Here is a 15,048-nt window from a genome sequence, read left to right as displayed (position 1 = left end):
GAGGCCTCCCAGAGACCTCTGATAACACTGAAGGAGTTACAAGCTACAGTGGGAAAAATCTGGACAGACTGTGCAGACAACAACTGTTGACAGGGTGCTTCACTAGTGACATCTTTATGGGAACGTGGAAAAGACAAAAAATAGATTTAGAGTGAGTTTTTTTCTAGAATTTGTTTGAAGATTCCAGTTGATTTTGCAATTTCTATCATTGCGCTAAGAATCATAATTCGCTTGCAGGAATGATAAATTCATGCTAATCCAAGACAGAGGCTGCGGGCCGAGGGCAGGGTGAAGCGTGATGTCAGGATTGGGGAGTCTGTATAGCTCTGTGTTTTAGAGTGTAACTTGCCACTGCTTAGCTAGCGGTACCTTTTTGTTTATTGGTTTTTAAAGTTTGTCCTGTTTCACTACTATGCAGGTGGAGCCGCGGGGAACAGCTAGTATACATATATATCTAAATATGCAGTATTTATGTATATATCATCCCTCAGTGGGATCTGCATCAGCTTTCTGCTCAAAAAAAGTTGCAGTATTTTTGACTGACATGTAAATCACACCTTCAATGTTGCTGGCTATGCTCTCTGCTCCTTTCTGTTAATTAAGCTTACCATATTGAGTTAACCTCTCCGTCTTGGCCCCATTCATTTCTCATTTAGACATCAATGAGTGTCATCTGCAACCCTCTCGTTGCATGCACCACTGTGAGAATCTGATTGGCTCTTACCGCTGTGCCTGTCCCGTGGGATACCGGCTACTGCCTGATGGAAAGCGCTGTGAAGGTGAGCTTTGAGTCGTGTGAAAATTCCTTCAAAGAGGAGACTGATCTTGAAATGTAATTTTGACAGTACAGTTTGTTTTATTTAGCATATTTAAAGGCCCAGCACCAACCAAAATGACATTTCATGTGCTTTAGAAAATACTAATTATATTTGGTAAAACTTTAGAATAGGATCTACTATAGGTACACCAATTAACTGTATAACACTTTAAAATACGGACTATCTGTCTATACATTACTTACCACGGTATAACAAGAAAAAAAGGCTTTATTTGTGTAAATTGATAAGTAATATATGAAGAAGTCTTTACTGTCACCAAGTATTCCTATGGGTTGAAGTACTGTATATGGGCCACAGTGCACTCCTTAATCAGCCATGTGGGTAATGGCTTCGCATGTGCTCTCTTTCTATCACTCAGACCAAAACGAGTGTGAGGAAACATCACATGGATGTGCACACCGGTGTGAAAACACAGCAGGTAGCTACAGATGCCTGTGTCACCGTGGGTTCCGCCTGACTGATCAGAGTGTGTGTGAGGGTGAGTAGTACTGGGTAATGGAGCCAGAGTGGTAACTTTTTGTATTCAAATGTCTGAGAGCATCTGCTAATGTGCAATTTGATGGACTTGGCATCCTTTCCAGGGTTGTATTTTCTCCTGATGCTGGTTGGGATCAACTCTAGAACTCCTTTTGTTTTTTTATATTGATTTTAATTAGAAGCAGATAGCATTCCATACAATCAAGTCAAATTTAACAAAGCAAAATTCAGCCCTCACCCAAGAGAAAGAGAGAAGAGCCAACAATCAAAGCTACTCTTTCAAAACAGCAAGGAAGGAAGAATATCCTTTTCCCGATATAGAAGATTATTCTAAAATGATATTGATCAGATCCTGCCATATTTAAAAAAACTTTTTGAACAGATCCTCTAAGTGAGAATTTGTTTTTTTCCAGTTTCAAACAGTATATAACATCAGACTCTAGAACTCTATCATGAAGAAAGCGTGTTCAGAAAATATATACAAATAAAGGAATTAGTTAAGACAATATGCAGAAGCAATTAAAAAAGCTAATAAAATGTAGGGTTATGTCATAAAAATTATGGAACAGAAATCAAGGCACTTTATGTTCAGACTGCCTAGTGGAGTGTTTCTGAACTTTTTTGGTGTTGCAACCCACTTTTTCCCATGAATGTGCCTTCTCCAAACCCAGTAAATTGTGGCACAATCTCCACAGCTTGGTGGGGCGTAATAATTCCCCCCTCTTCGTGAGTCGAGTAAAATCATAACAATCAAACCTGGTCCCCATTTATGAATTGAGCATGATCATTACAATCAAGGATGGAGCTTCCTCTTGGTGAATCAAGTACAATCATCAGGGTGAATGGGGGGAGAGTGAGCATGGTCATTAGAGAGGAGAACCTCTATGGCTGCCTCTGCCATTACAAACAATAGCAACTCATCACCCACTGGCACGAGCTCATGACCCACTGCCAATGTTTGAGAAACGCTGGTCTAATGTACTAATGTGATGTCATCTGTCGTACCATGTACAGTTTTGCTCAACACACTACAAATAAAGACGCAGCAGCACTAGACAGTGCTCAGAGGAGAACAGCCAAGTGCCGGACTGGAAGACATGTCTTTTTCTGTCAGGTTTGGAGAATTAAACCTGTTTAATATCGATTGTGTGAGGACCTCATACAGAGCTGGAACCTGTTCATCTGGTTTTTGGGGAGGGTTGAGCTGACCCTAAATAGCATGTAGGTCAGTTAAGTGTACCAGACGACCTAATATGCACACCATTGGGATTTGTGAGAAAATCAGCAGACCTAGGTAACTGACAAACACCTGGCCAAGGACAGGAGAAAAAAAGCACTGGGCACAAGACAGAAAAGTGCACAGGACGGTGCCATTCCAACACAGGGCTCACACCCACAACCACACTCCTATGGGGTCAGTTAAAAAAAAAAATATTGCATATACTGCAAGGAAAAAGACAGATGACTGCGAAGCGTTGGGCCACCCAAAGACAAACCCTCTATATTATAAACAAAATGTGTGTTATAAACATGTTGAAATAAAAGAAAAATACTGTTAAAGATGTCAGTCATCGACCAACCTACTATACAGTATCCTAACATAGGGTCACGGGGGTCTGCTGGAGCCAATCCCAGCCAGCACAGGGCACGAACAAACTCCGGGCAGGGTGCCTGCCCACCGCAGGGCACACACACACACACACCAAGCACAATTTAGGATCGCCAGTGCACCTAACCTGCATGTCTTTGACCTGTGGGAGGATACTTGAGCACCCAGAGGAAACCCACGCAGACACGGTAAGAACATGCAAACTCCACGCAGGGAGGACCGGGAAGCGAATCCAGGTCTCCTTACTGCAAGGCAGCATCGCTACCACTGCGCCACCGTGCCGCTCCTGTTAAAGATGTGATTTACCAAATAGACTGCTTCAAGATGGCTGAGTTTCGGCTGATATGGGTCCAGGCAAGCAGACACCGGATGTGACGTCAAGGGTGGTAAAGCCGTCAGTCTTCCAGTCGGTAGAGGGTGGAAGAGATGAGCTGTTAGTCAAAAGTTCCCTCTTGTGTTCTGGTGGAAACTTCCCCCAATATCCAGACAAATGACAATATATATATGTTTGTAACCTAACTCTCAGTCTGGTGTTTCTGCTGTTGTTGAATCGGTTGACTCTGTTGTCCGTCATGAACGGTATTACATATCTATTAGACTACACTAAAGACAAGCAGGGAAATGTTATGAAAGTATTTGTGCCCAGCATGTGTTAAAGTAGGTGAAATTCACAACCATTATTGTTCTTAGTGTGGGAACAAATCGATAGTCCACCAGAGTGCATTTGAGTAAAAAAAAAATGCTCAGATGGTCAGACAAGTGTAACAGGATGAGAGAGCTCAAGTCAGCATCAACCACTGATGAGTAAAGGGGGGAAGCCAAGGTCACCATGATCACTGACAGATGATGAACGACACAGAAGTTCACATTACAACTAAGATAGTGTGTTGATTTGCAAAACATAGTAGTGTATAACTGGATTCATGCTAAACCAAAAACAGCGTTTTGCTAGGGACATACAGAAGCTTGTAGACCGCTACTTCACATATGCTGTGACTATACTGAATATGACATGAAGATGCAAAGTCTCTTAACAGAAATTAAGAAAAACTTAAGGTGAACACACGTTTGAAGAATCCAAAAATCTGATTAAGCTTTTTGTGATTGAATCACACAAGCAGGAAAGGATGCCTAAAAGACAACACCAACACAAGTCAAATAAAAATTAATAAAAAGAAAAAAGACTCACTGGGGCAAGTTAGTTTCTCATTCTGGCTGCTAGATTGGTCTCTGGATTGGCACCACCGTGTCCTGGAAGAGTAGATGGGAAAAAGTGATAAATAAATGGGTGAATGGAGAATAAATTAAAATATCTCACAAGGGTTTTCAGGTGGTGCTGCAATATATTCATGTAGGCAGCTGGCAAAGTGGAGACAGGTTTTAATGACATATTAGGAAAGATCAATACAGAAAAAATGTCAGGTCTGGTAAATTAAGCTGGTATTTGGAAAGTTGGAAAGAAATAATCTTGTCTAATGTGTCAACAAACTTGTGCAGTACTTTTTTGCTAGGAATCCCATTACCTTATTAGTTCACTGGCATCACTAAATATATTGCTGTTCATTTTCAGATGTGAATGAATGTGCCCAGCCTAATGCCAGCCACTGTACACACAGCTGCATCAACACAATTGGAAGCTACCTCTGTGGCTGTCACCATGGTTACAGATTGCATATTGACAAGAAATCCTGCATTGGTGAGTACAGCAGTGGCCTGGCACCACACATTGTGTAATTGTGCTCAGTATGGATTAGAAATGGAGTTGTTCAGAAGGGTTAACAAATCAGTTTTGTGATAAATTTTGCTAAAAGTTTCTTCAAGAATATAAAGAGGTCCATTGATGTGTATTTGTGTGATTTACAGACTTTCTATGAAGTCTTCAAAAAATTTAATTTGGCACTGGAACAAGAGGGCTTAGAGACTAGGTCCAAATCTTTCTGTGTGAAGTTTGTCTGTTATTCCCATGTCTGTGTAGATTTTTCTCCATGTTATATTTTTGTCCAGCATTCAAAATACATGTAGAGTTAGGTCAGTTGTTGACTCCAAATCGGTTGGTTGTATGTAAATGTGCCAGCACTAGCTGCTTTCAAATTTAACGTTTGTACATGCCTTGCCCCGATGTACTGCTGATACAAACTCCCAGAACCTTGGGAATAAGCAGGATCAGATAATGAATGGAAAAATAAAAACAAAGACACACATTGGGCAAAGTCCTGCACAAGACATCCCTGTGAGAAAGTGAGGGTGTGAGAGATGCACATTGACAGAGACACTTGGTGTGCTAGTGTGTAAAGAGGCCACTAGACCCGGAGTGACCTGGGTTCTCAGAAATGCAATTGAAACATGAGTGGTTGAGATCCTAACTTGAAACACGCCACATTACCTCACAACCGTAGAAGATGGGCAACCATCTCCATGTATAGTGAAAACACTTGAAGACATTGATTTCTAACACCACTACTAGGATGGATGCAATAATCATACAAATAGTAAAGAGGCACAGCTTCTGAAGCCCATTCTAATCTGAAAGAAGTGAAATGTTGTGTGCATTATATTTATGGAGCTTATTAGTAAATCCTATCATCTGTTTTAAAAGGGCTTGTAATATTGGATGGGTGTACAACACTTACAGCAATGCTTCGATGTATATATGTAACTTCTATGCTTAAATGCTATTTGCATAGATATATGTATGCTTACAGTATGTATCTCCTTACTGAATTAAATAACATATTTAAGCAGCACATTTTTACTTTTACAAAATATTTTCAGTAAACACTCTGTTTTCATTGGGATTAGATTTACTTGCTTGTCCTTATCAAGAACTTTAACTTTTGTTTTCAAGGTTGCTGTAGACCAAGCAATATATGTTTGTCCATTTGTAAAAAACTGGTGATGATGTATAAACACCAAAAAGTTTGTCTAACGATGGAAATGGATGAAATGGCACACAATGTAGTTATACTGTTATTAACACATAGAACTACAACAGCCTTAAATCTGAATTCTGTATGTGGGTTATCCAAATTTAAATCTTTGGGGGATGTTTATTAATATCTATGTATTCATTGCATTCATTGTTACATAGCTTTATGGTACAGTATATGCTGCTTGGGAGTATCATCTGTGACCCATGGATAGTTCTAAGAAAGACTAGGAGAGCTACTAAGAATTCTTACCACTTAACAAATGTGGAGAATTGGACACAGTGAAACCAGAATTTGACTGGACATCAATGAACGATGGCATCCATAAATTACTTTATTTTATTTTATTTTTTTACTATTGTGATTATTTACCCGCACAATTTACTATTGTGATTATAGTAAATTCTACTACTATTGAAACTGATAAAGAAATCCAGCCAAGTATTGCACACAGAGGCAGCACTTTTGAGGTTTCCAAATCTCAGCTCCTCGATTAGCACCAGCCAGTGAGGTCTGGCACGCCTGAAAGGATTTCTCTTCAGGAAACAGTTTCACTTTATCAAGCGCTTTCCCAGCAGTCTGAAGTCACAGCGACTGGCACCCAGCACAGCGGGCCTGAGCCAGCTGCTGTCGTGTAAATCCTGAAGAATGACAGATACCAATTGTTACCATGCAAGCCGGGCTGACAGAGGGGATTAGGTGACATTTTCTCTCACTTCTAACTACATTGTAAGTGAAGGCTGCTTCTGTAAAAGGGAAGAAAGTGAATGAAATGCTGGAGACCTGTTTTGGCTTTAATGTTAGCACACAGGAATAGTGGCACATTAAATCTGTCACCTCATGGAGACTGAACTCCTGTCTGTTTTGCCTTTCAGTGGACTCACACCTGCGACGTTGCCCCCCTGGCTTTGTTCAGTTGTCAAATGGAGTGGACTGCACAGGTACAAAATTAACCAGCATATGTATATTTTGTTGTTGTTTTTACTTGGAAAGCCTTATGGACCGAGGTCTGGTTTCAATCCCATGCATGACTGCTGTCTGAGTGGAGTTTCTCCCCCGTGTCTGCATAGCTTATTTTCTACATACTCTGATTTCCTTATACGTCCTGAGAGGTGCATCTTTGATTAATTAATGATTCTAAATTAACTCCATGTTAGTTGGAGTGTAGGTGGATGCGCATGTGGGTCCTAAAATGATGTAACACTTATTGAAAAGGAAAATTGCATATCTTGAAAGGGTATACAAAAGAAAAACTTTTTAGATCACCAGACAAAACACTATGGTAAGGTTTAGGCTTGAAAAAGGGAGATTACCCTAAAGAAGCAAATACCAGTGGAGTTCTTGCTTCAGTGTGTCAGTTCAAATTTTTAAGTAAAAGGAAAACAGTCTAACAATATTTCTTCTCTTTTCCATAACTTCTGTTTGTTGAATAATATAAGCCCTATTCTAGTACGGTATGGATTTACGCTTCACATGTGTCCCAGGTTTTCATTATTCAAAGCATAGCATATCTGCAATAAAGGACTTTCAATTTCTTGCCATCCATCCATCCATTTTTGTACCCTAAGAACCAGCCATCTGTTTCGCTGTTTCTCAACTCACTTTCTCCATTACAGACCCCAGTATAGCGTTAAAGCATATAAATAATTGTAAAGGAGCATATACTACTGTATATACCAGAATTCCTCCTCATGTTTTGTACTTTCTGGCTGCAAGCAAATTTGCCTCTTGGATAATAAAATTTTACCTACTTACCTACATACCTACCAACATTTATTATCAGGCTGATCCTGATTAGAAGGAGGTGCCAGGGTGCTGAGCCCTGTTATGATTCTGGTACAATAGTGGAAACGTGATGTGAGTAGCAATGAGTAAAGGCGCCACTGCTGTTTGCCGCTCAGTAATTCAATTGATGTTGCTATCAGAATTAATGAATTGCTTATATTTCATAAAAGAAATATTGCTCCAAGTATTTTGGATGGAGCGTTGAGATTTATGGCCACCTGCAGACAATTATTTCTTTTTCATTTGGAGTTCTGTTGACCCTTGCCTGACCATCAACTTTTTTACAGAGCTGGAGACAAGCAGACAACCATACGGACAGCGCCATGCATGTCTACTAGAGATAAGCAAATGCTGACCATTCCAACATGTTCAGTCCTGGAGTAGCCTGCCAAAACTCAGGCAGTTGTCCTGTTGTGATAGATTTCAAGGAGATGGTAGTTATCAGAGCTCATTCCTTTAAGGGGTCACAAAAAATTCTGTAGTCTTCCTAAAGATAAGCTAATTAATAAAACGAACAACGGCGGCAGTCCGCTTTGGCTAGTGTGACTTCTGATGAATGTCTACTGACAAATGCTGGGGGCCTTATACAAACATTTTTAGTTAAAATCAAATAAAACACACTGTGCTTGGAAAATGACTTTAATATATTCGTGGCAAGTGAAATAAAACATGCTGTAGGTGCCTGATTTCTTATCATGATGCTTGTGTTTACAAAGTCGCCATTACTGCAATTCCTCATCTCTAATGTTCTCTGCCCTTGCATGAGGTCTGGTAGACTGGCATATTCTGAGCTTGTTCATGTGTGTTTCAGGTACAGATAGGATATCTGCTCTACCGTCCACAGTCACTCAAATACTCTGTCAAACAGACAATGACAGACGATGAGTTTGACTTCCTTAGTGTTTACTTCCAGACAAACAAGTCAGAAACATTACATTTTTTTCATCAAGAAATACTGAAACGTCAACATAAATAGAGTACAAAAGGTATGTCTAGTGTCCACTACTGTACTGAAGCAGATCTGGTACACGTCCTTTCGTGCAACATGTTTTGAAACCGTCACAACCTAATCTTAAAATCGGGACAGTAGAAGCGTGCTTCTTTGCACACTTGTCTTATAATATTTTTTCTGTTTAAGCATGAGGGGGGTGACTGTCAGTGCCTGATCCATATGATTAATGTTCCCATTGTGTTATTGTAGGCTACCACTGCGCAAGGCTTAGTAACTTAAACATTGCTGTATTATGGACAGTGTTTAGGGGGCCAACATGTTTTTGTCTTTACTTCATTGTAATGATTTTGCCTTTTTGCCACACACCGCGTGCACCATGGTGAACATTTAGGAAAATTAATTCACAAAGCATATCACAGAAGTTTGGTTGTATAGTGCCATAAGCATCGGTTTCACTATCCGTGTCAACATTTGATGACCATTGTCTTTACTATCTCTTGATTCAAATAATCATTCTGTTTAAGTTTGCCCTAAAACTGGCTTTACAGTTTCTCCTTTACTGTACATGTCATTATGTATTTTATTTAAAGGCTCTGTCCCACTCATGAATACTGATGAGTAACATTAGAATAGCAAAACACATAGAAACATTCCTGATTTTTCAACATATTGTTGTTTTATTTGCTAAAGTACAGAAGAATACTGCCCTAAGAGTTATTTGGGTTTAGCATCGTAAAGTGGATTACACATCACCCTGAGTCTGACACAGGCTTAACAGCAATTCTCAGTGTGAGCCACGCTCAGAGTTAATGCCAAGAAGGTTAACTGTGTATAATCTGGCTGATAAGGAGCTCACACAAAGCCTGTTTACAATTTTAGTTGTGTTTACCTAGTCTCACCAGTCCTCTCTATGGGACACATGATGCATCGATTCTCTCTACATGCAAACTTATGCAGTGCTAACATAAAGTAACCTACTACATCAATTTCACATGTACACCAGTATTGCATGCATACAAATAAAGATATCAGCCTATTCAGCTGTAATCAAATCTATTCAGTCCACTTCAGGGTCCCAGAGACAGTAACCTATGGTAGCAGAATCAAGGGCAAGGCAAGACCTTCCCATGGCCAGCCTATCACTGGCCTCACACATACATCCACAGTTCTCTCATACTGTGTCAATTAACCTGGCACATGGAGAGCAGCTGAAGGAAAGCACATTTACATCTATTCATTTAGCAGACAACTTCATCTAAAGTGACTTACAGTTAAGTAGAAGTTGACATAATCAAGTAAAGATCAGGGGACTCAAACCAAATGGTACAGAACAAAGTTATAAAATTGACAATCACAAGTGAAGAGCTGTAAACCAAAAGAGCTACACAAGATTAAATGTTATTTTAGCGATCAAGAACCTTTGCATCAAAGCCATTATCCATTCGACAGATATTCACCAAACAAGAGGGCCTTCAAATGCTTCTAAACCACACTGAAGGAGTCACAAGTTTGAATGGAGATAAGCAACTCTATTCATCAGCTTGAAACTACACATGAAATTGAGATTTGAATGCCACACAGATGCCATGTACACCAACATAGGCACATGGGTACTTTGATTCCACATACACCTGCTGTACATGGAGAATGTACGAACCCCACTCAGACTGTGACCAGGACACTCGATCTTTGAGGCAGGAGCCCTAAACATTAGTCCACTCAAAAACAAATAAAGCTCACCGTATTTCATTTTCATGGAACCAATTATGTGTATGAAAAAAATGGCATCAACTAATTACAATTTAATGCTCTTTGTATGAAAAGCATCAGTAGATGTAATAGCATTTATTAATCTGAACATGGACAAAATATGCATCATTTTCAAATTAAAAAAATGACATTTACAAATCTATATGCTGTAGTTCATACACAAAATGTTAGTTTACATATGCAAAACAGTATATTTCATTTGCATCAACCAATAAAATATATGAATAAGCCAATATTTCATGCAAGCAAGCAAGTAGTAAACCAGTAGATTCTGACTGTTAATTTCATACCCATATTAGAAATATTTTTAGAGTAGCTTATTTTCACTTAAGAAGTATTGCAAAACATAGAAGTATGCTATCTTTCCATGATGCTGATAAAACATATTCATGCATTTATTACTTATAGATTGGATTACTGTAATGCCCTGCTCTGTGGCTGAAGTTCAGTGTCCTTTAATAGACTTCATTTAGTTCTAAATGGAGCAGCTAGAGTGCTTAGAAAAAACAGCGAATATGAACATTTTACTTCGGTTTTGTCATTTTTACATTGGCTTTATATAAAATGCTGTACTGATTATAAGATATTGTTGCTCACTTATAAAGCTTTGCATGGTTTTCCGAACTACATATTTGACTGACCTTTTGTATTCCTTAATAGCTGTGCTATCCAGCTAAGTAGGGTGGAAATCTAAGTATAAATAAAGTAATAAACTGCATTGCATTTGTAATTCCAACATGTAGTAATAGAGTATACACCTGAATTTCCCTGAAGGAATGAATAATCTATCTATCTATCTATCTATCTATCTATCTATCTATCTATCTATCTATCTATCTATCTATCTATCTATCTATCTATCTATCTATCTATCTATCTATCTATCTATCTATCTATACAAATGTTTGTGATGTGCCATATGTTGGAAAGACAAATGCAATGCACATGTGCCATTTGGTATGGGATTCATAAAAGCTGTGTTGATGTGTGTGATGTCCAATCTGTTGGAATGACAAAATGCATTTCGTTACTACAAATATTTCTGTTGTGCCATCTGTTGAAAAGACAGAGACATAGCAACCAAACAGACACACAATTATCCTTTTATTAAGGACGCTTATCCATCTAGCCTGCTTTGATCACAAGGAACAGAATCCCCAGAATTAAAAAACACACAGGTGGTAACAATTGCTTTTGAAGCACCCTATTTTTGGAATAAACTTCCTGCAGAGGTTCACAGTTTAGACACTCTTTCAATGTACAAATCTTGGCTAAAACATACTGTATTTGTTTTGTCAGGCCTATAAGTAAATATCGAAAATTCACAATAAAATCTACTGTATATTCCTGTTTGTCTTTTTGTGTGTTTTCTTTTTAGGTAGCTCATGTATTTGTATTATTTTTATTGCATTATTTTTAAATTTGTGTAAAATATTATAGACATTTATTTTGTATATTTATTATCCAGTGTTACCTTTGTTGTCAGTGATATGTTAGACCTTGGAGTTTTAGGTTTAGAAATCTGTAAAGCTGCTTTGTCACAATAGTCATTATAAAATCCATTATATAAAGAAAATGTAATTGATTGATTGAAAGTAAAAAACAATGGAGTCAACAAATAGATACCACTATGCTAGCAGGGCTTTGGTTAAGGTGGTTTCAACACAACAGCAATTCTACAGGAATGAACAAGCACATAAAAACAAAGCATTTTTCTTTTCAAATGAATTTCGATTCTTTATTTTTAATTTAATAAATTAGAATAAAGGTTGTTTTGAGGCATATGAATATGTAACAGTCATCATTAACACTGCGCAATCCAGTGCGATATATACTCTATTTACAGTCATTTTTTGCTTTTGTTCCTACATGTCCCCTTATGTGACCAGCAGTGCACAGTGCCACACACAAGTGAGCAGCTGTTTAGTAAAGCCAAGTAGTAAAACTGTCTGCTAGTAATTTCCAGTGTCCCCGCCATGCTGTCTTAGGGAGTACACCTGCTTATAGTGGGGAAGTGACACCCTGATTGATCCCTCAGCAGAGACAGTGCATGCCTCACAATTTCCAGTTAGTTGTGGATGTTCATGCCATCATTATACCTTTTCCATGTGGTAGTGTATCATTATGAAATATTGTAGGATGTTTAAGCATAAGATCAACATACTGTGCATACTGTGGATCAAACTCATAGTTTAAATTGTTTATGTTTTGTAAGTTAAAGCACGGTAATATTGCCTCACTGTCATTTTATAAATACATTTTTAAAGGTTTTACTTTAAAATAAGTATTAAATTATTATGCATTTTTGCTGATTTACCATTAACAGATATTTATCTGTGTAAGATTTGGCATACAGAATTGGTACCAGAACTCATTTGTAACCCAAGACCCACCTATACTAGTAATAAATATCAATGGATTACAATTAGGCCTATCTGGCACCAAAAAACAGCTTTCATCTGACTGGATGCTGTCCTTTAATGGTCAGATTTAGACTTTGTACCCAGACTAGTAAAATGCTGTACCTCAGATCCCACTGTCTATTTGAAGGCTTTCAAAGGAGGTAGAAGATACCCATATAATTGCACGAGCCCCTCCACACTTGCATACCGTGCTAATTGTCATCCAAATAAAGGATGTGTACCAATGTTCACACTACACCATTTTTCAGCATGTAGTACAACACAATCTTCCTAAACTAGTATGAAGAACGGTTGACTAATGGTTTAACTTGTTGTAATAGGAACATTCTCAAAAGCTGACCGGTGTCATAGTTTAGTAGAGAATTATTAGAACGTGTAATGTACTGACAAGGATTTTATCAACTGGACTAATTGAATTCTGAGAAGTATTAGGTCCTCCTTGTTTTTTTTTTCTCTCCCTCTCTGTTTCTTGCTGTTCTCTCTGAGAGTTGAAATGTAGAATGACTGGGGACCCTTTAAAGAGTTATGACAGAGGCAGGATCAATCTACCTGAAAAGAAATTAGACATAGAAGTCTGACTTCTGGTTGGTGTCTCGACTCTCTTTGTGTACTGCACTAAGGCAACATCCACACTACTATGTTTTCATTTAAAAATGGTGTTTTTAACTTAAAACAATCCTCGTCCACACTAATATGACTGAAAACACATCTAACATAGATGTTTGCCTACAATGGGCATGCGCACATCGTCAGAAAAATCCTTGAAAGAAGAGTAACACCACACCTCTGCAGGATTTGCTGTAAACTGAAAAATGTAGCAAGCAGTATATTATATACCTTTTGCCTGTGTATTTAGCATTCAAATAATACAAAACTCATTTACTCTAGATAACAAAAACCATGGAATGCAACTCTTCTATGTCTGCTATGTTGGAATTTGGTTTTCTTCTATGAAAGGTTACCAATCCAAGGAAAATTAGCAGGATCCAATAAGGGAAGAGCTATGTAATAAGCACAAATACATCACAGTGCGAATAAAGTCTTCATTTTTAAAGTTCGTTGTTTTCAACCCTTCACATTACAATGCTAAAGCATCGATTTTAGTAGTATACGGGTATGGAGAGTATTTTCGAAAGTCTTTGTTTACTGGGGTTAGAAATGCCAGGGCAGTGTGGACAAAAGGAATAATGTCTGCATTTTTCAATGAACACTTAGTAAGTGTGGACAAAGACTAAGCCTCACTAAACATTTATATACAATACCTTTCAAAAGTATTCAGAAACTTGACTAAATCTGTATTTTTTCTAAATAGTAAGTCTCACACAGAATTTTTCATCTCTGTCATATTTTTATCTCAAAGCAATAAAGAAGGAGCAGCATGGATAATAGCAAAGAATCACAATAAAAGCTTAGCCCCTTTGCCTCACAATACAGAATAAGGGAGTCCTAACTGGCACAATACACACCCTCTTGATTTTTTTCTGTGTTTGTCTGCTTACTGTTTGTACTCTCCACCAGCTGAGGCTTTGTCACTGCTCTGCTTACAACTGTACAGTTGACCCCCTTAAGGAAGTACAGAAGTCCTTTTAAAGCTAGACCTCAGACTACGTCCTCTGCCATGTCTAAACTCTCGAGAAGCACTTGCAGGTCAGCTCTAAGCCCATAAAAACCAGAGGCCACCTGGCTGAAGCTCCCACCAGCAGCTTTTATTTTCACTTGTAGTAGGGTGGCCAGTCAAAGCCACAATTCCCAGGCAATCCAGTGAGACTCTGAATACGATGAATGTTAACTGTGTTACTCTGCTGCAACTTTCTTTTCTGGAGAACTGGAGAATGCTTTGTCAGAGACATAAAACATTTCTTAATTATAGCTCCGTGAATCTAAACCTATCTTGGAGGCAGGTTTTTAATAACCCATCTATCTCACTGAAATGTGCCTCATCGCCATGCTGTTTTACAGCATATTAACTTATTTAATTGCTAATTTTAATGAAAACACAAAATGACATACCGTATATACTCGCAGATTAGTTCTCCCGCAGATAAGTCGGGACTTGATTTTATCATGTAATTTCTGGTATTTTATAATGTCAGTCGTATAAGTCAAATGCGGAAAACTCATGCTATTGGTCCAAGAGATTATGATATGCTAACGCCCACCTGAGAGAGAAACCATAGAGCACACTTTTTTTTTTTCTATGTGGGTGCGGCAATGCGCTGTATCAGCATGTGTTCCTAACCTCTCTCTCTCTCACTCTCTCACTCTT

General features: G+C 38.4%; 1 protein-coding gene across 5 annotated transcripts in view; it reads left to right on the top strand.

The window, feature by feature from the left end:
- Positions 1-15,048, top strand: part of LOC120525881 — a 230,825-nt gene that overhangs the window by 145,373 nt on the left and 70,404 nt on the right. For all 5 annotated transcript variants that reach the window (XM_039748569.1, XM_039748552.1, XM_039748562.1 and 2 more), the window contains 4 exons: positions 657-779; positions 1,198-1,317; positions 4,496-4,621; positions 6,728-6,793. In XM_039748569.1, coding sequence (XP_039604503.1) covers positions 657-779; positions 1,198-1,317; positions 4,496-4,621; positions 6,728-6,793 — 435 coding nt within the window. The remainder of the gene's footprint in view (positions 1-656; positions 780-1,197; positions 1,318-4,495; positions 4,622-6,727; positions 6,794-15,048) is intronic.

Source organism: Polypterus senegalus, chromosome 1 (assembly GCF_016835505.1).
Source record: "Polypterus senegalus isolate Bchr_013 chromosome 1, ASM1683550v1, whole genome shotgun sequence".
Taxonomy (NCBI): Eukaryota; Metazoa; Chordata; class Cladistia; order Polypteriformes; family Polypteridae; genus Polypterus; species Polypterus senegalus.
Note: the sequence above shows the minus strand (reverse complement) of the source record. Positions and strands in the feature narration are given on the sequence as shown.